This window comes from Thalassophryne amazonica, chromosome 23 (genome assembly GCF_902500255.1).
Source record: "Thalassophryne amazonica chromosome 23, fThaAma1.1, whole genome shotgun sequence".
Lineage (NCBI taxonomy): Eukaryota > Metazoa > Chordata > Actinopteri > Batrachoidiformes > Batrachoididae > Thalassophryne > Thalassophryne amazonica.
Window position 1 is genome coordinate 5,842,672 of NC_047125.1, and position 25,216 is coordinate 5,867,887.

Here is a 25,216-nt window from a genome sequence, read left to right on the forward strand (position 1 = left end):
CAAAACCCAGACAGAGCTTTAATTCATTTGAAAGCTTGACTCTTAGTCTTGTCCATCCAAATTGGAAGTCCCAAAAACCAGTTTTATTTGTTATTATCTATCGTCCACCTGGTCGTTACTGTGAGTTTCTCTGTGAATTTTCAGACCTTTTGTCTGACTTAGTGCTTAGCTCAGATAAGATAATTATAGTGGGCGATTTTAACATCCATACAGATGCTGAGAATGACAGCCTCAACACTGCATTTAATCTATTATTAGACTCTATTGGCTTTGCTCAAAAAGTAAGAGTCCACCCACCACTTTAATCATATCTTAGATCTTGTTCTGACTTATGGTATGGAAATAGAAGACTTAACAGTATTCCCTGAAAACTCCCTTCTGTCTGATCATTTCTTAATAACATTTACATTTACTCTGATGGACTACCCAGCAGTGGGGAATAAGTTTCATTACACTAGAAGTCTTTCAGAAAGCGCTGTAACTAGGTTTAAGGATATGATTCCTTCTTTATGTTCTCTAATGTCATATACCAACACAGTGCAGAGTAGCTACCTAAACTCTGTAAGTGAGATAGAGTATCTCGTCAATAGTTTTACATCCTCATTGAAGACAACTTTGGATGCTGTAGCTCCTCTAAAAAAGAGAGCTTTAAATCAGAAGTGCCTGACTCCGTGGTATAACTCACAAACTCGTAGCTTAAAGCAGATAACCCGTACGTTGGAGAGGAAATGGCGTCTCACTAACTTAGAAGATCTTCACTTAGCCTGGAAAAAGAGTCTGTTGCTCTATAAAAAAGCCCTCAGTAAAGCTAGGACATCTTTCTACTCATCACTAATTGAAGAAAATAAGAACAACCCCAGGTTTCTTTTCAGCACTGTAGCCAGGCTGACAAAGAGTCAGAGCTCTATTGAGCTGAGTATTCCATTAACTTTAACTAGTAATGACTTCATGACTTTCTTTGCTAACAAAATTTTAACTATTAGAGAAAAAATTACTCATAACCATCCCAAAGACGTATCGTTATCTTTGGCTGCTTTCAGTAATGCCGGTATTTGGTTAGACTCTTTCTCTCCGATTGTTCTGTCTGAGTTATTTTCATTAGTTACTTCATCCAAACCATCAACATGTTTATTAGACCCCATTCCTACCAGGCTGCTCAAGGAAGCCCTACCATTATTTAATGCTTCGATCTTAAATATGATCAATCTATCTTTGTTAGTTGGCTATGTACCACAGGCTTTTAAGGTGGCAGTAATTAAACCATTACTTAAAAAGCCACTTGACCCAGCTATCTTAGCTAATTATAGGCCAATCTCCAACCTTCCTTTTCTCTCAAAAATTCTTGAAAGGGTAGTTGTAAAACAGCTAACTGATCATCTGCAGAGGAATGGTCTATTTGAAGAGTTTCAGTCAGGTTTTAGAATTCATCATAGTACAGAAACAGCATTAGTGAAGGTTACAAATGATCTTCTTATGGCCTCGGACAGTGGACTCATCTCTGTGCTTGTTCTGTTAGACCTCAGTGCTGCTTTTGATACTGTTGACCATAAAATTTTATTACAGAGATTAGAGCATGCCATAGGTATTAAAGGCACTGCGCTGCGGTGGTTTGAATCATATTTGTCTAATAGATTACAATTTGTTCATGTAAATGGGGAATCTTCTTCACAGACTAAAGTTAATTATGGAGTTCCACAAGGTTCTGTGCTAGGACCAATTTTATTCACTTTATACATGCTTCCCTTAGGCAGTATTATTAGACGGTATTGCTTAAATTTTCATTGTTACGCAGATGATACCCAGCTTTATCTATCCATGAAGCCAGAGGACACACACCAATTAGCTAAACTGCAGGATTGTCTTACAGACATAAAGACATGGATGACCTCTAATTTCCTGCTTTTAAACTCAGATAAAACTGAAGTTATTGTACTTGGCCCCACAAATCTTAGAAACATGGTGTCTAACTAGATCCTTACTGTGGATGGCATTACCCTGACCTCTAGTAATACTGTGAGAAATCTTGGAGTCATTTTTGATCAGGATATGTCATTCAAAGCGCATATTAAACAAATATGTAGGACTGCTTTTTTGCATTTACGCAATATCTCTAAAATCAGAAAGGTCTTGTCTCAGAGTGATGCTGAAAAACTAATTCATGCATTTATTTCCTCTAGGCTGGACTATTGTAATTCATTATTATCAGGTTGTCCTAAAAGTTCCCTAAAAAGCCTTCAGTTAATTCAAAATGCTGCAGCTAGAGTACTGATGGGAACTAGAAGGAGAGAGCATATCTCACCCATATTGGCTTCTCTTCATTGGCTTCCTGTTAATTCTAGAATAGAATTTAAAATTCTTCTTCTTATTTATAAGGTTTTGAATAATCAGGTCCCATCTTATCTTAGGGACCTGGTAGTACCATATCACCCCAATAGAGCGCTTCGCTCTCAGACTGCAGGCTTACTTGTAGTTCCTAGGGTTTGTAAGAGTAAAATGGGAGGCAGAGCCTTCAGCTTTCAGGCTCCTCTCCTGTGGAACCAGCTCCCAATTCAGATCAGGGAGACAGACACCCTCTCTACTTATAAGATTAGGCTTAAAACTTTCCTTTTTGCTAAAGCTTATAGTTAGGGCTGGATCAGGTGACCCTGAACCATCCCTTAGTTATGCTGCTATAGACGTAGACTGCTGGGGGGTTCCCATGATGCACTGTTTCTTTCTCTTTTTGCTCTGTATGCACCACTCTGCATTTAATCATTAGTGATCGATCTCTGCTCCCTTCCACAGCATGTCTTTTTCGTGGTTCTCTCCCTCAGCCCCAACCAGTCCCAGCAGAAGACTGCCCCTCCCTGAGCCTGGTTCTGCTGGAGGTTTCTTCCTGTTAAAAGGGAGTTTTTCCTTCCCACTGTAGCCAAGTGCTTGCTCACAGGGGGTCGTTTTTGACCGTTGGGGTTTTACATAATTATTGTATGGCCTTGCCTTACAATATAAAGCGCCTTGGGGCAACTGTTTGTTCTGATTTGGTGCTATATAAAAAAAATTGATTGATTGATTTGTTTGTTGTCAGCTGTCTCAGCACCTCTGAAGCTAAAAGCTTCCCGTGGACCCCCAACTCCAATAAACCGCAACCAGGTCAGCCAGACGCGTGGAGGCCCAGGACTGCTGGGGAAGAGAACCTTTGACTACGTCAGTATTTCCAGCACATCACACAATTGTTGGATAATTTACACTGCACTTCCTAATCCGTCATTATACAATATTATGAGAAAGATTTAGACAGTTTACCATATTACTGTGCCTCTGGAATGTGTCAGAATGATTCGCCCAATTCTGTTTAATTTCGTCACACAGTTACTATGACATTTGTAATCGCAGAATTCCGAAGCAGTCAGGCTAATGCCATCTACCACATGATGAATTGCCGCCTATAAAGCATAATGCATTATGTATTTCACATCCATGGGTGCAGTTTGGTGGGGGATAGGGGTAACGTGCCCCCCCCAACCCCCACCAGGGGGCACAGAATGTGGTATGCCCCCACCACCACCTTGTGACATATATGTGTGTACTTGAAACATGCTATGTCAGTCTTATGAGCAAAGCCATGTCAGAATAGTATCTTTGTTTCTGCAAGTTTGTATTTTTAGCAGCATTGACTTGTTTACAACACCTGTTTCTTGTTTGTCACATTCGGAATTTTCTGGGACTGTATTTGCCCAGATTTGAAACCAAAAATAGTTGCCTCTAGGGACTAGTGTCTACACATAAGTATCAATGGACCATATGCTAATTTACTAAATTCTGAAAGTTAGAAAAGGAAATCAGAAAAGCTATCTGGGACCTCAGAAAGCCCATCTGCAATTATTGCTTGATCTCCAAAATCAGTCTATGCAAGCGAAATTATGTTTAGTATGAGTGTTGTCATTAGTGCCACTTCGAAAATTAAATTCATTAGTAATTTATCCTAAACTTATGATTTGTTGTTTTTTCAAACTTATGCAAAAACAAATCTTGAGAAAAAATACAGCATGCGATAGTTAATAATTATTAAGAGCCTGTTCTTTCATATTCATGAATACATTTTACCACATTACAGTTGTTTTTTTAATGAAAACTCAACCTATCATTCTTTTTGAGTTCTACACATGTGGTGATACCTTATTTACACCAGGATGTTAATAAAATCAGTGCTATTCTCAGAATAAAGTACTTATATCCACAATTTTAAATTGCATAAGTCAAATGGTGTCCACTTTATGGTCTTCTCAAAACATTAAAATTACTGTTCTGGATGCTCAGAATGCATCTGAGCTTATCTAGAAAGCGTTGGCTTCTGACCCCCGGTCTATGGGCTTCGGCCCTGCGGGCCTTACACTTTGTCCCCCAATTTCAAGTTCTAAATTGCGCCCTTGTTCACATCTTCCATATTGGCCTCTCTTCATTGGCTTCCTGTTAATTCTAGAATAGAATTTAAAATTCTTCTTTTTACTTATAAGGTTTTGAATAATCAGGTCCCATCTTATCTTAGGGACCTCGTAGTACCATATCACCCCAATAGAGCGCTTCGCTCTCAGACTGCAGGCTTACTTGTAGTTCCTAGGGTTTGTAAGAGTAGAATGGGAGGCAGAGCCTTCAGCTTTCAGGCTCCTCTCCTGTGGAACCAGCTCCCAATTCAGATCAGGGAGACAGACACCCTCTCTACTTTTAAGATTAGGCTTAAAACTTTCCTTTTTGCTAAAGCTTATAGTTAGGGCTGGATCAGGTGACCCTGAACCATCCCTTAGTTATGCTGCTATAGACGTAGACTGCTGGGGGGTTCCCATGATGCACTGTTTCTTTCTCTTTTTGCTCTGTATGCACCACTCTGCATTTAATCATTAGTGATCGATCTCTGCTCCCCTCCACAGCATGTCTTTTTCCTGGTTCTCTCCCTCAGCCCCAACCAGTCCCAGCAGAAGACTGCCCCTCCCTGAGCCTGGTTCTGCTGGAGGTTTCTTCCTGTTAAAAGGGAGTTTTTCCTTCCCACTGTAGCCAAGTGCTTGCTCACAGGGGGTCGTTTTGACCGTTGGGGTTTTACATAATTATTGTATGGCTTTGCCTTACAATATAAAGCGCCTTGGGGCAACTGTTTGTGATTTGGCGCTATATAAAAAAATTGATTGATTGATTTATCTTTTCACAAGTAGTAAACTGGTTTATATGGCTTCATTATTCACATTTCTAGATTTGCATGGTAGTCAGCTTATTATTATTATTATTTTTTTTTTTTAGATTACTAGCAGTCAGCTGACAGCAGCATGACATTAAAAGTCCCACTGTCCACATCAATTAAAGTTAGCAATTAGAACTTTCAATAGACGACAGAATCTGACATATGCTCCACAAATTTTAAGTTCTTTTGATGTAACAAATGTTTGATATTGCCTCCGCCCCAGAAATATATTTTTGCACTGCAGATGTCTTTTTTTTCTTTTCATGAAATGCTTTCTCACCATTGCCTTGGTTCTCTTAAAGCTCTTTCACATAACTCCTTCTCAGTAACTCCCTATTTCACACCAGACAACTATGTTGTTGAAGTTCACTGAACAAAAATATAAATGCCCCATGTCAGATTTTTGAGTTTTTATTAACATTAGGATTATGCAATATATGAACCAAATCAAAATTCATTTTGTTAATGAATAATCTTTAGATCACCATCCATTACATCTTGATTTTGGCATCTGCAAAGGATTGACATCCCTTTGAACACGTTAGGGGTCAGTTTGAAGAAATTGAATGTTAAATATCTCGTGTGTCCACCATGTGCATCTCTCAGAGCAACACAACACTTTTGCATAGAGTTGATCAGGTTGTCTATCATGGCCTGTGGAATGTTATTCCCGTAGGTGGACAAGCCGGATGTGTCGATCTTGTGCTGGTGTAGTCACACATGGCCGACGTGGATGTGGTCGATTTGCAGTACTGCCCGTCTGTCGGAAACAAACTCTCAAACGGCCTATCGTCCGATAATTGACATTCATCTGTACAGCGACTGCTCTGGTGGACATCCCTGCATCCAGCATGCCAATGGCACGTTCCCGCATGACCTGAGACATTTGAGGCATTATGACTTTTGACAAAATTGGACATTTTGTCAAAAGTCCCCAGTATAGGGAGTGTGTGGGTACTCATTCTGTCTGATCACCGTCTGGATATGCCACACCCATGTAATGAGTGAAATCACTGCATCACTGAGCAAATGCTCGCTAACAGAGAGATGGATTAAAAATGGTACACAAATCAAGAGAAATATCCCTATTGTACAAGTAAAACTCAGCATATGCTCACTTACAGTTGTTGACCCCACATGGCATCAATATTTCACATAGGGTGTTTATATTTTTACTCAGTGTATAATTAGAAAAAATAAAAGCAAAAAAGTTTGTAATTCCCAGTTAGCATGCAGATTGATAATCAGATCTGCTGTTACAACCCAGAGGAAAAATCTCCTTAGTTTCTCTACGCTAAATGTGGGTGGAATTCACATAAGCGTTCTATGAAGGACGTCAACACAGAAGGACTTTCTCCATGACAAGGAATTAAAGTATTTTCAGACGTCATTTTCCAAAATCAGGAGGCTTTATGTGGATACGTGTTCGTCAGGATGTGACGAGGAATCTGAATGAAACAGGTAAGATTAAGACTATATTTACTCCGTTAAATCACTGTTTGCATGAGGACTGCAGCTTTCAGCCAATCAATGGACAGCATGGATGTATTTCAACTTATGAGTAAATGACAAGAAATGTGTGTCAACAATCGCATGTGACATACGCTGGCATATGTTGAAAATTTTCAGCATGCTTAAAGTTTTTAATCATTGTGCTTCAACATGCTCTTAACTTACCCAAAACGTACCCATAACATATTATGCATAATTGAATTAATAAATAAAATATGGACATAATAATGTGAATAAGTAAATACGTGATGCATAGAGGCCTGTGCTACCCTGTAATCTGTTTGACTGGAATGTTTCACCGGCTCCTCGGTGACCGTATGACTGCCTGGTATGGAAAGCTGAACTGTTGAAAGGATTCTTTTTATTTTCATTTCTGATAATATCTACCAAGAGCCGCTAACCCTCAGGAAGTTCAGCGTGTGTAGTATTGTGGAGTCACTCCCTGGCCTTGGTCTAAGATTCCCTTTTGCAAGAAGACTGTCCATGATTATTCACAAAATTGAATTAGTCTGATAGAGATCTCCATTTGAATGAAAGAAAAATTATTGTGCAGCACCGTAAACATTTCAAGCACTCAATAAGTCCAGTTTGGGAAATTTGTCATGCTTTGGTTGTTGAAATAGTTTTCAATTTCATGCTGAAATCTTGATAAATTGATAGCACTTTGAATAATGTTGCTTCAAAATGGGAAATAGGATTGTAAATCTGTGTTGGTGACTTAATTGCATTCTTTAAAAATATTTTATAAAGTGAACTATAACTCATGATACAGTTCAATTTTGTTGTGTGAACCATATTCTAATTAAATGCATAGAGACATATATATGCACCAGCAGTATGTAACAGAAGTGTATCTAATTCTCAAAACCCATTGGTTTCAGGACAAACAAAAATTAAGAATTACTTCATATAAATTTATGAAATGCACCCATTTAAAACTGCATTCTCTAGGTGTTAACATTAATAAAATGCAGGAACGTCTGGGCACCGTGACCCACAAGAGCACTACTTGCTGCACCGATTTGTAAATATCTTTTTTTCAAAAGCCCCATATTGTGTCTGGGGACATTGGCCACAGATGCCTGAACAGCCTCAGCTGGGTCCTTTTGATACAAAGAAGTGTCGACTCTACACAGTTCCTCTTGGATAGTCTCACCCTCTCCTTGAGTAGATGGAAGAACCTTATTTCTGCTGCTTTTATCCACAACCTTTTTTTTTTGTCATTACAAAGAACAACCATAGTTGAAGATAGGAGCGTAAATCGACTTCAACTTGTGGCTCAGTGGTTTCTTCACCAATGTGGTCCACATTGGTGGTACAGGGTGCGCAGAACATGAGACACAACCCCAATCTGTTTATCAATGTCACTTTCCATCTTACCCCCTTATGAATAAGACCCCGAGATACTTAAACTCCTCTCCTTGGGACAGTAACTTGTTTGTAATTAATTCCTCTTTAATTCACAGGCTGCAGGGCTGCCTTTCTCAGCCAATGGGAGGCCGTTTACATCAGGTATGAGGACCACCTCGCAGTCCGTAATCAAGCGGCAGAAGGTCAGCCAGGGTGAAGCACCCAACCCTGTGGTGTTTGTGGCTACAAAGGACACCAGGTACATCTAATGCCATCCAGAAGACCAAACAACAAAGCTTTCATAGCAACAGCTTTCACCCAGACCAGGTGTCAACACTTCCATTTGAACTGGAGCCAGAGTTCTGAAGAGCAAAGACCGCACAGTCCAGAGCCAGACAGTTTAATTAAATATCTCTGTTCGCACGCTCACATTATAAACAAACCAATATGACGTCATGTGGACTGACATGACGCAGTGATTGGACTGTTTCTAAGGACCATCTTAAGGAGAACACGATTCCAGCTGCCTGTTGCTGCGTCCTGACAGGGATAACAGATTAGCAACTCTCCAGTCTCCAGCCTCATGTGGTTTCAAACTGGTTTTATCTTTATACAGTGACAGGAGTGCTAATACTGAATCCTGCTACATGTTTTAATGGTGGGAGGAAACCCACACAGACACTGCACTTTGGTGGAACCAAACCCGCAACCTCTTGCTGGAATGCAGGAGTGCTAACCACTGAGCCACCACACAGCCCATGACATAAATATACCACCCTAAATCAAAAAAGGTTGGGATTATATTGAAAATGCAAATAAACTGCACGTACATATGCACACACAACTGCAGTAATTCTTACTTTTACTTCTTTAGTTCTGTTTGATTTCAGACAGCATGAACCCAAAATATTTCATGTTTTGCATCATCATCTTCATTTAATTTAATAGACATCCGTTTCTACATTTAAGGCCTTGAAACACATTCCAAAAAGTTGGGACTGGGGCAATTTACAGCAAGTATTAAGGTTAAAAGAAAAAAAGGTCATTTCAAACAGGTAATGTGAGCAGGTGGTTGTAATGATGATTTGATATAAAAGTAGGCTCCATAAAAGGCTGAGTCTTTGAGAACCAAAGAAAATTATTGAATTGTTTAGGAGAGAAGATTGGAAAGGATTTGCATATTTCTCCCTCTACAGTACATAATATCATTAAGTAGTTCAGCGAATTTAGAAGGATTTCGGTGCATAAAGGGCAAAGGTGCATGCCTTAAGAAGGACATCCGCGATCTCAGGTTCCTCAGATCAGTAGCTGTCATTCATCAATAGCTGATATAACCACATGGGCAAGGGATTACTTGGGGAAACCTTTGTCAAACGCCACAATAAGTACTTACATTCACAGATGCCACTTGAAAATTGACTGCAAAAAAAAAAAAAGCCTTATGTTAACCTTGTCCAGAAGACGTGTTGACATCTCTGGGCTCGGAGGCATCTGGGTTGGACCATCACACAGTGGAAATGTGTATTGTTGTCAGATGAATCAGTATTCCACATGGATTTTTATTTAGTTATTTATTTATTTTTTGCAAGAAATGGATGCCATGTGCTCCGGACCAAAGACAAAAAGGACTATTCAGGCTGTTAACAGCAACAAATCCAAAAATCAGGGCCTGTCATGGTGTGGGGTTGTCAGTGGCCCGGCAAAGGAAATTTACACTTCTGTGATGGTAGAATTAATGTAGAAGTTGTTATGAGAAAGAATGGCAACACTGCAAATTAGTGCATGCTTTAATATTCCAACTATTTCTGGAATGTGTTACAAACTTGAAATGTTTGAATGGATGTACAATTTAATTGGATGTTTACATGTACTCGTGCATGAATGTTAGGTTAATTTTGGGCTTTAAATTGTTCTTTTGCCAGGGTGGAACTGTTCTTTTTCCAAATTTGAATTCATTTTGGATCATCTCTCATCCACACAGGGTCAGAATTATACATACAGACTCAAATATATACATACACCCCCACTAATATTTGGTTAAACGCAAGCTGCACCTCGGCCAGGTGCTTTCGGTAGTAATTCATAACGCATTCTGGACCACATTTCTTGGCAGAATCAGTAGTGTTCATTTAAATTGGTTGGTTTCCTGTCATAGACCCAGCTTTTACGCGTAGTCCACATATTGTTGATAGGGTTGAGGTCGGGGCTTTGGGAAGGCCATTCCTGAAACTGAATGTTGGCCTGCTTTAGCCAACCCACAGCCAGTTTTGATACGTGTTTGGAATTATTGTCCTATTGGAAAACCCAATTGTTGCCAAGTTTCAACTGTCTAGCAGTTTGAGATTATGTTGAAGAATCTGGAAGTTGTCGTCCTCCTTCTTTATTTCGTCTACTTCTACTGCACTATTGCACGTCTACTGTGCACTGCACCAGTACCAGTGGCCACAAAAAAGCCCCAGAGCATGATGCTACCACCACCATGCTTGACCGTTGGTACATTGTTCTTAGGTTTGAAAGGCTCAGTTTTGCTCCTCCAAATATAACCCTTGTCATTGTGTAGTAGAGAAGCTTGAATCTTCGACTGGACTGGGTTGCTTGACGTGAGGAAGTTTCGCTTCAAATCACAGAATCTTCCTCAGCTAAAATTCTTGCTCTGGTAGTCTGACTTCTGTCTTGACTCTTGTAGAGAAGAATAAACCAGAAGCCAACAAAAGCTGGAGTTTTTAACCTAACCAGACCCCTCCTGAGACACATAGAGACTGCTGGAGGATGTGTCTCTACCTGAAAGGACCAAACTCACACCAGACCACATCTGCCAACTCTTGGAGATCTGTCTTAACACCACGTATTTCCTGTTTAGGGGGAATTACTACAGGCCGATCCATGGTTGTGCAATGGGGTCTCCGGTATCCCCCATTGTGGCCAATCTGTACATGGAGCGAGTGGAGAAGACAGCCTTGACATCGTTCACGGGCATCTCTCCCAGTCACTGGTTCAGATATGTCGATGACACATGGGTTAAAATCAAGCAACAGGAGGCCGAGGACTTTACAGAACACATCAATTCGGTGGATTCCAATATCAAGTTCACACGTGAGGATGCCAGAAACAACCATTTAGCCTTCTTGGACTGTGATGTTACGATTGGAGAGAACAGGCAGCTCCAGACAAAGGTTTACAGAAAACCCACTCACACTGACCAATATCTGCTCTTTGGCTCAAACCACCCCCTTGAACACAAGCTCGGGGTGATCAGGACTCTTCAACACAGAGCCCTACAGGTGCCCACAACTGCAGAGGGAAGGGCTAAAGAACAACAACTTGTACGGAAAGCCCTCACAGTATGTGGGTACCCATGATGGTCCCTGGACAAAGTGCAGAAGTCCCAGAAAACAAAGAGACCAGATAGACAGGAGACGGAAACAAGAAGAAGAGTGTCTCTCCCTTATTTAGCAGGAGTAGGGGAAAAACTTCAGAGGATCTTCAGACAGCACAAAATCCCAGTTTACTTTAAACCGGTTAACACCTTGAGACAGAAATTAGTTCACCCTAAGGACAGGATCCCTAGTTACAAACAGAGCAATGTAGTGTATTATATCAGATGTTGGAAAACTGTAATGAACGTAGTGTTCATTACAGTTTTCCTGTAGGTGAGACAAAGCAACCTTTAAACAAGAGGCTATACCAGCACCGCAGAGAGGTCACCAGTGGACCTCAGTCTGCAGTTCATCTCCACCTGAAAGACACTAACCACACGTTTGAGGACAAGGAAGTTAAAATCTTAGCAAGAGAGAAGAAATGGTTTAAGAGAGGTGTCATGGAAGCATTCTTTGTAAAACAGTTGAAACCCAGCCTTAACCGGGGGGTGGGTCTCGGACACGCTTTGACCCCTGTTTACAATGGGGTACTCAGGTCAAAGCATTTCAGTCTTTTGTTCATGGTATTGAATCATTCACGTCATCAGGAGAGTCATCAAGGGAGCCATCAGGAGAGGCTTCCATCCCATCATTAGGAGAGTGCTAACTAGAGCACAATAGGTGCTAATTAGAGCTATTGTTTAGTCACTAGCCTATAGCAGTCGGCCTCTCGGTAGGAGGGGTCTGGTTAGGTTAAAAACTCCAGCTTTTGTTGGCTTCTGGTTTATTCTTCTCTACAAGAGTCAAGACAGAAGTCAGACTACCAGAGCAAGAATTTTAGCTGAGGAAGCTTCTGTGATTTGAAGCGAAACGTCCTCACGTCAAGCAACCCAGTCCAGTCAAAGATTCAAGCTTCTCTACTATGGAAACCACCTGGACAACTGAGAGCCTACACAGAAACCTTGTCATTGTGGACAAATAACTTGAGAAGGCTTTTGGTTTGTCCATGTGGGTAGCTTCAAGTTTCAGTCTAACTTGAAGGTGCCTATTTTGGAGCAGTGCCTCCTTTCTTGGGTGGGCATGCTCTCTCTGTGGAGATGTGAACCTCGCCTCACTGTGACACTGGGGTTCCAGCATTTTCCAGTCCATGGCAGACCTGTACCAAGGTGGTTCCTGTGTTGTTCTGAACATCCTAACCAATTTCCTCTCATTTGAGGGTGACGGTTTAGGTCTTCTTCCAGACCTGGGGAAAATGGTGGTACATTTGACTAATTTGTAGTTACATATAACACTATGTAACAAATTTTTATTTTTGTTTTGTTCCTGTGTACACAGTGTGTTTTCCTAACCTGTTATGCCTTAAATAAATAGAAAATAGCTGTTATTCCACAGAAACTTTGCTTCTGTGATCAGGACAATGATATTTTGAAATTTGTCTGTTTTCAAGAATATTCTCGATTTGCCTTCACTACTATTGAGTAGTCTTCTAGAATATTCTTTAACTGCTAGAACTGTCCAGAATTTTCTAGAAGTTTCCAGAATTATCTAGAAATTTCAAGAAACTTTTAGAACTTTCTAGAACGTTAAAAAAAATTTAAATAAATAAAATCAAAGTTTGTGCTGAATGTAGTCATTTTTCCATAGACTTTAGACATAAGCAGTTGAAATATAACACTTAGAAGCCAGGAACAAAAATTGTTACATAGTGTAATTGTTTGAATTGATGATCGTGGAATCTGCAGTTGTTCAGAAATGGCCCCAAGAGACCTTCCCAACTTATGTCAGTCTACAATTCTCCTTCTTAAATCTTCACTGAGTTCCTTGGACTTTCATATTGTTCTGAGCATGGGTGGAAGATGCCTCCACACATGCTCCTGGTGCCTCCTGGTGTCTTTAAGCATTGCTAAAGCCCAGAAACCATTCACTATAGGTGAAGACCTGCTCCTTGTAGTTGCTGTTGTGCTGGTGGAGACAATACTCGACAAAAACACAGCAAAGAAATGAAATACTCTTTGTCAAATGACTCAGTTGGGAATAGACATCGTCAAGCAAGTTGTGGAAAAACTTTACAGCTCTCTTTCCTTCTAGCTGTCGTTCCTCCTCGTGATCCCTCAGGTTAAGCCTTGACCATGTCATGTTAAGACATTGTCGAACCTTCAGCTCCACTTATTAAAAGATTGACATCAGTGTATGTGTATATTTGAGCCGGTTTCTGTCATTTTGATATGGTGTCATTTAGATTTGGATCCAAAACAAATTAAAACTTGTGCACCCAATTCAATAATTTTTTTTTTCTTTCATCATTAATGATATATGATGTACAATTATTCCACCCTGGCAAAAGAACAGTTCAGAGCCCAAAATTACTATGACATATCTGACCGCCATTAACCAATGAAATGAAGTTGACCAGATAAAAACATATTTGGTTCATAGTGTGCAGTTAAACAGAAGTCAAAGTAATTGTTGCATTTTTCATCCCTCCCAGTGTCATCTGATTTGGGGTTGTACTTCATTCTTTGAAGTTGTCTGATGTAGAACCACATAGACTTGATGTTGGTCTACGTTGCCTTTGGCGTCACAGATGTTTTGCACCAGAATTCAAAGTGGATCCAAACCCTTGGTGTTTGAACAGGTTTTTTTTAATGTTCTGTGGCTCAGATGTCTTAAAATTGCTTCTAACCGGGTTTGAACAATGACCACAAGGATGTCAGGGTAACTGCAGTTTGCTGGCGTGTTTGCACATTGACAGTCCCTGACGTTATTTTTTTTTTTTTTTTTTTTTTTTCGGTGGTCTCTTCTCCGACCAGGGCTCTGAGGAAACATCTGACCCAGTCAGAGATGCGCCGGGCAGCGAGGAAACCTCATCTTCTGGTCCGGATCAAGCTGCCACCACCTCCACGCTCCCTGGCAGTGCCCCTGCTGCCCTGCAGCACCAGTGAGCCAATTGTTCTGGAGGACTGACGGGTCCGGCGTAGCCGCCAGGAGGGCAAGGTTTTTTGTTTTGTTTTTCTTTTTAAACAGGACGTGGAGGGTTGGGTTGAGTTGGGAGAGATTCTGTGCTCAGGTCGCACAGTTCGCCACAGCAGTAGTCTTTTCTTTTGCCCTCTTTTCAGTGTCATTTTCTTTTAGTCCTCTGTGTCCACACACACAAGCACTTAGTGACTCTACTTCATGTAAAGCAGATGTTCACATCAACACTTGGGCATCAGCGTATTTTATCCCACGTTCCTCATTATTTCACTGCTCCCGTTGCTAAAGTAGAGAAGCTTGAATCTTTGACTGGACTGGGTTGCTTGACGCGAGGACGTTTCGCTTCAAATCGCAGAAGCTTCCTCAGCTAAAATTCTTGCTCTGGTGGTCTAACTTCTGTCTTGACTCTTGTAGAGAAGAAATCAGGACAGTCCAGTCGAGTCCACTCGAAGATTCAAGCTTCTCTACTATGGAAACCACCTGGACAACTGAGAGCCTACACAGAAACTCCCGTTGCTAACTTTTTTTAATGTGTAATTTAAATCAAGATTTAAACAGCGACAGTGAGCCACACTGTTTTTGCTCCATGGCACCCTTTGTGTCATTTATGGTTGTGTGCAGGAGTGACACCTGTGTAGCAAGTGGGAGATGGGGATGGAAGAGTAAAATTAACCCTATAAGCTTGGTGGAAGCATCTCTGGGTCCACTGTAATGGCGAAAAAAAAGAAAACACGCTAACAGAACAGGATCACGATATGCATCATGTTATCAAACAAATAGTCTTTACCTGAGTGTGGAACGCTAATGTGGAAATAATCCGGCAATTAGAACATGACACAAAAAAAGAACCAAGAGTGGTACCGACCGTGGAAGCGTTTATTCTGCTTCTGCTTAAGGAGTCCACCTCACTAGCCAGAAGTTCTAGAATTTGTCTTTGGATCACATTTAAATCAGTTGCTTGGATTTGTACACTTAAATTTGTTATTCATCTTCAGGTGCCAAAATGATGCAGTGAAGGCCGAGGTGGAAAAGCAAGAGTTGAAAGCACCGGTGTTTTAGATTGAGATTGTGCTACAAGATATCACATTTGGAAATGATTTTTTTCTTCTCCCATGCAAAGTGTTTTTGCATTTTCTGTCTGGTTTATAGGGTTCAGATTTAATTCGTACGTGTAGTCTTTTAGGTTTCAGTAATTGCATATTGCTGGTCATGTGCAGGGACGTGATTGGTGGATGTTTGACCTGAAAGAAGGCGGAACCCGAGGTGTTTTCCACCTCTGAGATGAAATATACAAATCGTGTACATTTCTGCTCTTCTTTGCAGATTATTCATAATTACATTAATCTGAAATGATGCAAAAATTGCAGAAACCAAGCAGTATGATGCACAGAGCCGGCACATGGTGTGAGAACTGATGCCCCCCACCCCCTTTTTGTTTTCTTTTTTTTTAAAAAAAGAATCAAAGAAAATCTGTATCATCTCTGTGTGTAATCCATCCATAACATTTTATTCACTCAGTCTGCACTTGGACCCAGCAACCTTTTTCTAGGTTTATTTAATTCTGCATCATATCTCGCCTGTGCTTCCTTCATATCTGGGAAGTCTCTCGTGATAGAAATATTGAACAATCACAAAGCACTAAGGTTTGAAAGTGCACAGGAAGACCGATGAGACCCGCTTTCCACCCAGGTGTCACCCAACTGTCCGTGATGGATGGCTCTGCAAGACCATCCCGTTGTACCTCCTACTTTAAGTATTTGTACAAGCCTGGTCCTCCTGCCAGGATGTTGGACACCTCCAGTGCCCAGGTTCTTGTGGCAGATCCTGCAATCAGCTATGAACCACCTGAATCTCAGTGAGATTACAAAGGCTGTAAAGAGGTGAAGACAGGAAAGTCTCCAAGGATCTGTGGAATCAGGGTTGTTCTTCAGGCTGATGGTGAATGCTGTTGACCCGGTGTTACAAGCAGTTTTAGCTTTGTTTTGGTAGACGGGTGTCATGATAGTAGACTGGAATAAAGATCTCGTCTTTCTGGACAGGAAAGAGTGATTGCAGTATCCAGGATCAGCTACTTGTTCTCAGCAACCACAGCCGTCTGACTTCACATCCAAGACGTCAGTCATTGGTTTAAATCCCAGTAGGTATTTGGAGAGTCTTTGGGGACCACTGCAGTGACTTTGTGCCCAATGAATGGTCTAGTAAGGAGACTCATGGTGAAGACTTTGAGGACCCAAGAGCTGGACAAGGCCAAGGTGATACCCCCAATCATCTGACTGCAGGTCAAGTCAGTCAAGACTTCACTAATCCATTATGGAACAGATCGAACCAGCGCAAAGCAGGTTGGACTAAAAAATGCCACAGTTCAGAACCATAAAGTGTGTTCAGGTATCGATAACTCCTAAACTTCACTTGCAAATCAAATCAATTTTATTTATATAGCGCCAAATCACAACAAACAGTTGCCCCAAGGCGCTTTATATTGTAAGGCAAAGCCATACAATAATTACAGAAAAACCCCAACGGTCAAAACGACCCCCTGTGAGCAAGCAATGCAAACAATTGAAATTGAATTAACTTTGACCCGGAAGTGTCAGTTTGTCAGGCAACACCCACAACTAAAACACCTGATCAGTGTTCACTGTCAGTGTCCGTTAGCAATACCGAGAGAGGGAGAAAAGATCGAAGCTCTAAAATGTTTCAGAATGTCCTGTACAAGGTTGGTGCACTGCCTAGTGGCAAGGAGGTATTACTGCAACTTTTAAAAACGTGAGCCCGTGATTGTCATAAACTAAGTTTTTGCTGTCAGAATCTTTTTTTTTTTTTTTTTTTTTTAACCCTCCGGCTGCTGTTGCAGTCGGTGCAGTTTGACAGTTTGCTGTCACATGTTTGATGCGTTTTGTTAGTTTGACCTTCCCCAGTGGTCTGTCATTGTCACCTCAGACGACGTGGAGCAGGAATGTTGCTCCAGCAGCTCTGCAGGTTTGCGCCCATGTTACTGAGTTCAATGTTCACACATACTCCAAACTGATTTGTTTTATTCATATTAAAATGCATTTGATTATGCAGAACAGAATCATGCAAAAAGAAACCTTTTGTTTTCATGATTGATTTTTATTTTGTTTGCAGCGTCATGAGTCCTAATTGGACAAGAATTATAATCTCTATGTGACTCAGTGACATGCTAACGTTGGATTATGAACCAGGTTCAGTCCCAATGTGGGCTTTGTAATATTTCTCGGGAAAAAAACAGTTTGTAGAAAATACAAACCTGTAATATTGGAACATTTTGTTTTGTGTGTAATTCTGCTCCATGTTGTGGAGGAGTTTCAAACAGGCTGCTGTACATGTGAAGCTCTCTTCCACAGGGGGTGGGTTTGAGTTCTGAAGGGGGTGGGGCTACAAATTTTTTGTATGATGGACACAATGAAACTTTTCTTAAGTGTTTTTTATTCTGACGTCTATGTATCTCTTAATGTTTCTTGATAAGAAATAAAGGGTTTTTTCTCCTTTGTAGTCAGATCTGGTTTTATTTATGTGAACTTCAAATTTCAGGTGATTAAAGGAGTTCTTTACCTGAAGCTTCAAACATTGTATAATGGGTGTTCACTTCCTCTTTTATGACATCAAGTCAAAGCCAGAGCAATGGTGTGGTTTCACATGGATGCACACAAATGATTTTTGATTTAGTAACATAATATGAACAGATGTACTTTTAACGTTTAGTCCTGGAATCCTGTGGAATTTTTATTTTATTTGTGTGTGTGTGTGTGTGGGGGGGGGCAGATTGATACAGTTGTATGCTGACCCCTGATAATTTCTGTGATTTTCCTTTATAAATCATTGGTTGTCTGGATCAGAAATTTCAGTTAATTATATCATATAGCAGACAAACAGTGATATTTGATTAGTGAAGTTTATAGGATTTACAGAAAGTGTGCAATAATTAATTAATCTAAATTAGGCAGGTGCATAAATTTGCACCCCAATAGAAAAAAATACATCAATATTTAGTAGATCCTCCTTTTGCAGAAATAACAGCCTCTAAACGCTTCCTATAGTCTGGATTCTGGTTGAAGGTATTTTGGACCATTCTTCTTGGTCCGTGGCCTGCAATTCATGGAGGAAAATTGCACGTACCGTAACATTGAAGGTTTTTTTATTCTATAAAGAAGTGGAGCTCATAGAGGGACAAATTGATCCAGAAAAAGCTGCTGTACCTGCAATTAAGGTGTCGATTTGTTTCCATCCAATGTTTTTCACAGTAACGTGTGTGTATGTACAGTGAAGGATGCAGCGATGCATGATCTGTCAGATTTGCTTCATTTTTTCTATTATGAGCAACAGACAAAGGCTAAAGGTCCTGCTCAAACTTGTCAAAATGTTGCGGATTTTAATGGAGGGATAGCGTATGGAATGTTCCAGTATTTGTGAAGGAATATCTTGTGATTAGTCTAATTATTTGGACACTAACCATTTTTTCTTTTAGCTGTTTATCACAGCATATTTGAGCTGAAAACTGATGAATGCGGTCTAATCCTAGAGCCACCTATGACCGACCCTGTCACTCATAGATGGCTCAAGGATTGGTCTGTAGCCCCCCAACATTAACATTCAAATGTCTGTTTAAATAATTAAAAAAAGTTTGATATGAGCTCTAATCAGTTTGTAAAGTGACAGTAAATGATCCAAGGAGAAACCAAAACTGCTGAAATAAGGATGAAACAAAATTGAGCTCACAACAATCATTGTTTTTCCTCAGAAATCCACCTGAACTAGAATCATTTATGAATTGTGGGGTGAAAAAAAATCTGAGTCACTCAGGAACAGAAAAGTTTGGGTCTTAGCTCCTGTCACCACTTCACTATATGTCCACATTTTTATAAACTTACAGAGACCATCCAAAACTTTTTTCTTTTTTTTTTTTGAGGGGGGTTGGTGATTAGAAAGGTTGTGGTGGGATTTTAAGTTGGAGGACGTTTTATGAACAGCCTAGAGCCCACAATTTTTCATATATAGTTATGAAATTTTTACTGAAGATTCATATTCTGATAGGTAAGATGTGATTAAATTTTCAAGGTGACTACATCTCTGGCTTGGGAACGCCTTGGGGTTCCCCCGGAGGAGCTGGAGGAGGTGTGTATGGATCGGGAGGTCTGGGCGGCTTTGCTTGGGCTGCTGCCTCCGCGACCCAACTCCGGATAAAGCGGAAGAAAATGGATGGATGGTCACAGATCAAAAGATACAGTAAAAATCTTGGAAAATTGGAAAAATCCCTATCTTTAACATATATGAATTTTTAAAAATTAACTCAAAAAGGTTTGTTTTTTTTCATATTTGGGAGTATTATGTAAGATGGTGTCCTTTATTGACTGACAAAGTTTGATGCAACTGATCCACACTACAGATTTTGTGGCCATTTAAATTTAACATTGAAAACCACATTTAATGTATATTTTACATTCCATCTTTAACAGACATGCCCCAATCACTCTCATATTTGAAAATGAGGCACAGACTGGCACTGTCACCTGACAAAGTTTGATCTAAATCTGATTTGGACTGTGGATTTTGTGGACATTTGAATTTAATATTGAAAAGCCCATTTGGTGTACATTTTGCATTATATCAATAAAAAGTGCCTCAATCACTCTCATTCTTCTGGTATGGATTTACCTACACCACCAAAGTTGGGTGGAGGTTCCAATTTTATGGTTGTTTGTTTATCTTCCAAGTATCAGTTGGAAGCCAAGTGCCAAAAAACCATGACAAATTGTGCATATCAAATATAACAAATTTTAACCAAAGTTATCTGAGAGAACAAAAAATTGTGAATCTGAAAAAGTTCTAAAAACAAAAACCTGACATCACAAAAAAATTTGATTCAAGTGCATGAGTTAATTACATTCTCCACACATTCGATCATTTCATATTTAGTTTATGAAAAGTCACTTCTAATAGGCCTTTGACTTTGAAAGTTTTTTCCGAGGTAAAACTTTGGAATTGGAATTGGTGGAGGTTTGTGCTCTTGTTCTGTTGTGCAGTTGGCTGCACTGCAATGACGGACGTCATTTCCCATTTCTGTGTTCAATAACTAGAGGTGGTTTGAATGCTTTCACTTTCTCCTTTGGGCTGCCGTCTGTGTCTTTGTCTCTTGTTTTTGTCACTGGTGATCAGGTAAATATTGCTTTTTGTTGTGAATGATGTCATTAAGTGTTAAATGTTGGTCTGTAGATTGTTTCTTCTATTAAATTTGGCAGCACGGTGACTTAGTGGTTCTCACCGTTGCCTCACAGCAAGAAGGTCATGGCATCGAAGGTCATGGCCTTTCTGTGTGGAGTTTGCATGTTGTCCATGTGGGTTTGCTCTGGTTTCCTCCCACATTTAAAGACATACAGATTAGGTGAATTGGAAACTTAAAAAATTGTTTAGGTCTCCCTTAATTAAACCCTAACCTGGTTAAATAAGGTTAAATTAAAATCTGAGTAATAGTCTGACATTATTTGTAATATGCATCTTTGTCATAAAACCGGACTGTGTTTCAGCAACAATGAAATCTTAAAATCTTGTTCAGTCTTTTAGGTAATTGTTAAAAAAAAGTTGCCAACTCATTAGTGAAAGATTTATAAAATTCTTATGTCAAATCATTAGTACCTGATGATTTATTATACTTGATCTCTTCAAGAGTAACACGTTTATCACCTAATTCCATTTCATCCTCATTTATAGATTTAGCTGATAGTTTAAAAAGATAGCCAGTGTCCACATAGATTTGTATAGATTCTTGCAAAGTTACTACAATAAGTGGAAATTATGTCAAAGTCCTTAGTAATAACACCACTGACATTTAGTTATTAATGAAATGATGTTCATCTAGATTTAAAGAGTAGTGTGTATTTTTTTTATTTCCCGTCTTTAAGCCGTCATGCTCTTGATGTAATAAATGCAACTTCTGCTTTTTGACAGAACTGTTCAAGTTTAACTTGCAAGTTTAGATATTCCACTTTCTCATCCTCTCATAATGTTTCTGGGGGGGGGGGGGGGGGGGGTTTAAGGGATATATGAGATCCTTGTTACCATGTGCACCTTTGCTGGCCTTTATTTTAGAACTGCTGGATTTCCTTAAAAGAATTTGCCAGCGTCAAAGGTTGCAAATGCCAGCCATATGTTTGCAAGCACATACAGCGTCATTTTATTGGAATTTTTGGTTATCAGTTGAATTTGTTTGCACTGGGACTGTGCAAAGATGACACAGCTTTGCCTCCCACTCTGCCCACGTTTGGACATCGGGCAGTCTTCAGCGCCTGACAGCAGTCTGTGTCACCTATCTGTTGTCTAAATGCACTTTGGATGCGATTGTGCAGGTGTGGACGTGGTAATCTGGACGGGATCTGCCCACAGTCGGTCTGGTTCCTGCACATTCTTGCTATGTGTGACGGGGCCCTTAGACCCGGTGGATCTGAACAATGAAGACAACTGCAGATCACATCAATGCATTATGGAGACACGCTAACTTGCAGCGCCTGTGATCACGGTGTAACGTCCAGAATGATCATGTAATCACAGATCCATTGTCAGTCCACCTCGTGTCAGAGGATTTATCTGTATTATTATGTTATCGTGGCTGTTAGACCCCGTCCAGCTGGCCTCTTTCCAGTTGTCATATAAGTCTGTCGAGGGTCAGGGCAAGGGTGGCATTTGGGATTGGACCTAATTGGAGAAACACAAGAGCCCCCTCTCAGTTTGATAATAATAGCTATGTCTGATAAAGAATAATAGTCACTGCTGATAAGGAATCAGCCGTGACTGGCTATTATTAAAATAATAATAGTCATTTAAAATTTGGCATTAAAATCAGGGTGATACAAAAAAAAAAGACATTTCATCCAATCAGGAGCCCCCACTTCTCGGCCCCACCAATGACACAGTGACTATTAACCTCACATCACTATTAAGTGAGGAAGTGGTAAAGTAAAGGAAGTGAAACCTCACAACACTTCACATGCCTGTGCTGCTGAGAGTCAAGACGTGGGAAAGTTTTGCAACTTCTGTTGTAGGAAAACCAGCCTTAACCTGCTCCTAAGGGCTGAGGTTTTGTAGTTTGATTCCACTGTATTACCAAGAGAGAGCCTGTCTACAGAAATGCTAATGAAAACAGCATATAAACAACAATTCAAAAAACAAGCAGGAATAAGTTCTTCTTTGGCCTCAGAAAATCCTGAGAAACGAACGCACAGTTAATCACCATGCACAGCGATATAGGGTCTAAATGGCATGTACCAGCTGATATTAACATTGTAGGTGTTGGCATATTTCCATATGCGCTGCATGTGAGGAGCTCATGTGGGATAAAGGCAGTTTAGTGCACACAACGAACACAAGTTAATCATAAAATGCACAATGATTTATGAAACATATTGATGTATCATAAATGCATCAACTTGACAAAGACTTTTCAGAACCACAGAATAAAGTGTATCATGCACATTCTGCTGCCTGTGCCCTCCTCCTCTTGGCTCCATATTCACTCCAGTCCCTCTGTACAATGTCGACAGTCTGTGTTAGAAAAACAACATTTAAAAAAAGGAGAAATTGTGCAAATTTCCATATGCTCAAAAACCGGGTCAGCAGCTACAAATTTCATATTTGCAATCAAGAAAATTTGACAAATTGTTTTTTTTTTCTGTAGCAGTTTTGTTACTATAGTTTCAATAGGTTCCGTGCTCCTCCACCCAGTCTGCACAGTTGGTTTAATTTCAAAATTTCAAGGTGACTGATTAACCTGCTAAACTAAACCAATAAATGCTCATCATCACCCTCCCTCGACCTCCGTTGAACGACACTGAACGACATATTAGCAACTGTTTTCTAACGGAGGTCAACATAAGATACTGACGTAACTTGCCTTATCACATATTACAACAAAAAATCTGCCCTATGCCAGCCTTCATGAAATACAAGAAAAAAAAATAGGGCTGATAAATCATACACTTTTCCTATCCATTTTACTGCCATGGAAACTGTGGCATTAAAATCAGGGTGATACAAATTTAAAACAGGGTGATACAAAAAAAAAAAAGACATTTCATCCAATCAGGAGCCCCCACTTCTCGGCCCCACCAATGACACACCCCCATTTTGTGTTACCCTGATAACAAGTGCAGGATCCTGGTTATTTCATTCAACCAAGATGTCTGATTAAGGTGAGAGAGTTTTAGCCTCCATAGCAGGGAGAATTCTACAACCACTCAATTCTGAGGAAAAAATTATGGGATCACCCTGTAAATTTTCATCCCCAAAACTAACACCTGCATCAAATCAGATCTGCTCATTGACATTGACCCTATGTGTCTTTTTACAAGGAATGTTTTCGCAGTTTTTGCTCTATGGCAAGATGCATTATCATCTTGAAACATCCCCAAACATCCTTTCAATTGTCCAAAATATCAACGTAAACTTGTGCATTTATTGATGATGTAATGACAGCCATCTCCACAGTGCCTTTACCTGACATGCAGCCCCATATCATCAATGACTGTGGAAATTTACATGTTCTCTTCAGGCAGTCATCTTTATAAATCTCATTGGAACGGCACCAAACAAAAGTTCCAGCATCATCACCTTGTCCAATGCAGATTCGAGATTCATCACTGAATATGACTTTCATCCAGTCATCCACAGTCCACGAATGCTTTTCCTTAGCCCAATGTAACCTTGTTTTTTTTTTCTGTTTAGGTGTTAATGATGGCTTTCATTTAGCTTTTCTGTATGTAAATCCCATTTCCTTTAGGCGGTTTCTTACAGTTCGGTCACAGATGTTGACTCCAGTTTCCTCCCATTCGTTCCTCATTTGTTTTGTTGTGCATTTTTTGATTTTTGAGACATATTGTTTTAAGTTTTCTGTCTTGACGCTTTGATGTCTTCCTTGGTCTACCAGTATGTTTGCCTTTAACAACCTTTCCATGTTGTTTGTATTTGGTCCAGAGTTTAGACACAGCTGACTGTGAACAACCAACATCTTTTGCAACATTGCATGATGATTTACTCTCTTTTAAGAGTTTGATAATCCTCTCCTTTGTTTCAATTGACATCTCTCGTGTTGGAGCCATGATTCATGTCAGTCCACTTGGTGCAACAGCTCTCCAAGGTGTGTTCATTCCTTTTTAGATGCAGACTAACGAGCAGATCTGATAGGATGCAGGTGTTAGTTTTGGGGATGAAAATTTACAGAGTGATTCCATAATTTTTTCCTCAGAATTGAGTGATTCCATATTTTTTTCCTCTGCTTGGTCTAAAAAAGTAACCGTTACTGACTGCCACAATCTTTTTTTCTTGATTTCTTATAGTGTTTCTTAAAGCCAGAAAGTTGCTATTTGAAATGACTTTAGTTTTGTGTCATGTCTGTGATCTGCTTTTTTTCTACAAAATTAAACAACTGAATGAACATCCTCTGAGGCCGGTGATTCCATAATTTTTGCCAGGGGTTGTACAACTTGAGTCTCGTACTGATGTTATGAGACACTCGTGACTTGATAGAGAGGAGGAAGTGAAAGGGCAGTGGATGGACTGAACTTGTGTCTAAATGGGAACCAACGGTAGCACAACGGCAGTGTTTCTGCTTGAACCACAGCTGTCACCTTCCTCTGCCGCTGCACATACACAAACACTGGAATGTACAACCCCTGGCAAAAATTATGGAATCACCGGCCTCAGAGGATGTTCATTCAGTTGTTTAATTTTGTGGAAAAAGCAGATCACAGACATGACACAAAACTAAAGTCATTTCAAATGGCAACTTTCTGGCTTTAAGAAACACTAT

General features: G+C 40.0%; 2 protein-coding genes across 2 annotated transcripts in view; both read left to right on the forward strand.

Moving 5' to 3' along the window:
* Positions 1-15,687, forward strand: part of mta2 (metastasis associated 1 family, member 2) — a 74,748-nt gene extending 59,061 nt beyond the window's left edge. The window contains 3 exon segments of the mRNA XM_034164586.1: positions 3,065-3,183; positions 8,188-8,330; positions 14,238-15,687. Of these exon segments, the coding sequence (XP_034020477.1) occupies positions 3,065-3,183; positions 8,188-8,330; positions 14,238-14,391 (416 nt within the window). The 3' untranslated portion in view covers positions 14,392-15,687.
* Positions 1-25,216, forward strand: part of LOC117504818 — a 3,434,143-nt gene that overhangs the window by 3,367,291 nt on the left and 41,636 nt on the right. The window lies entirely within an intron of this gene.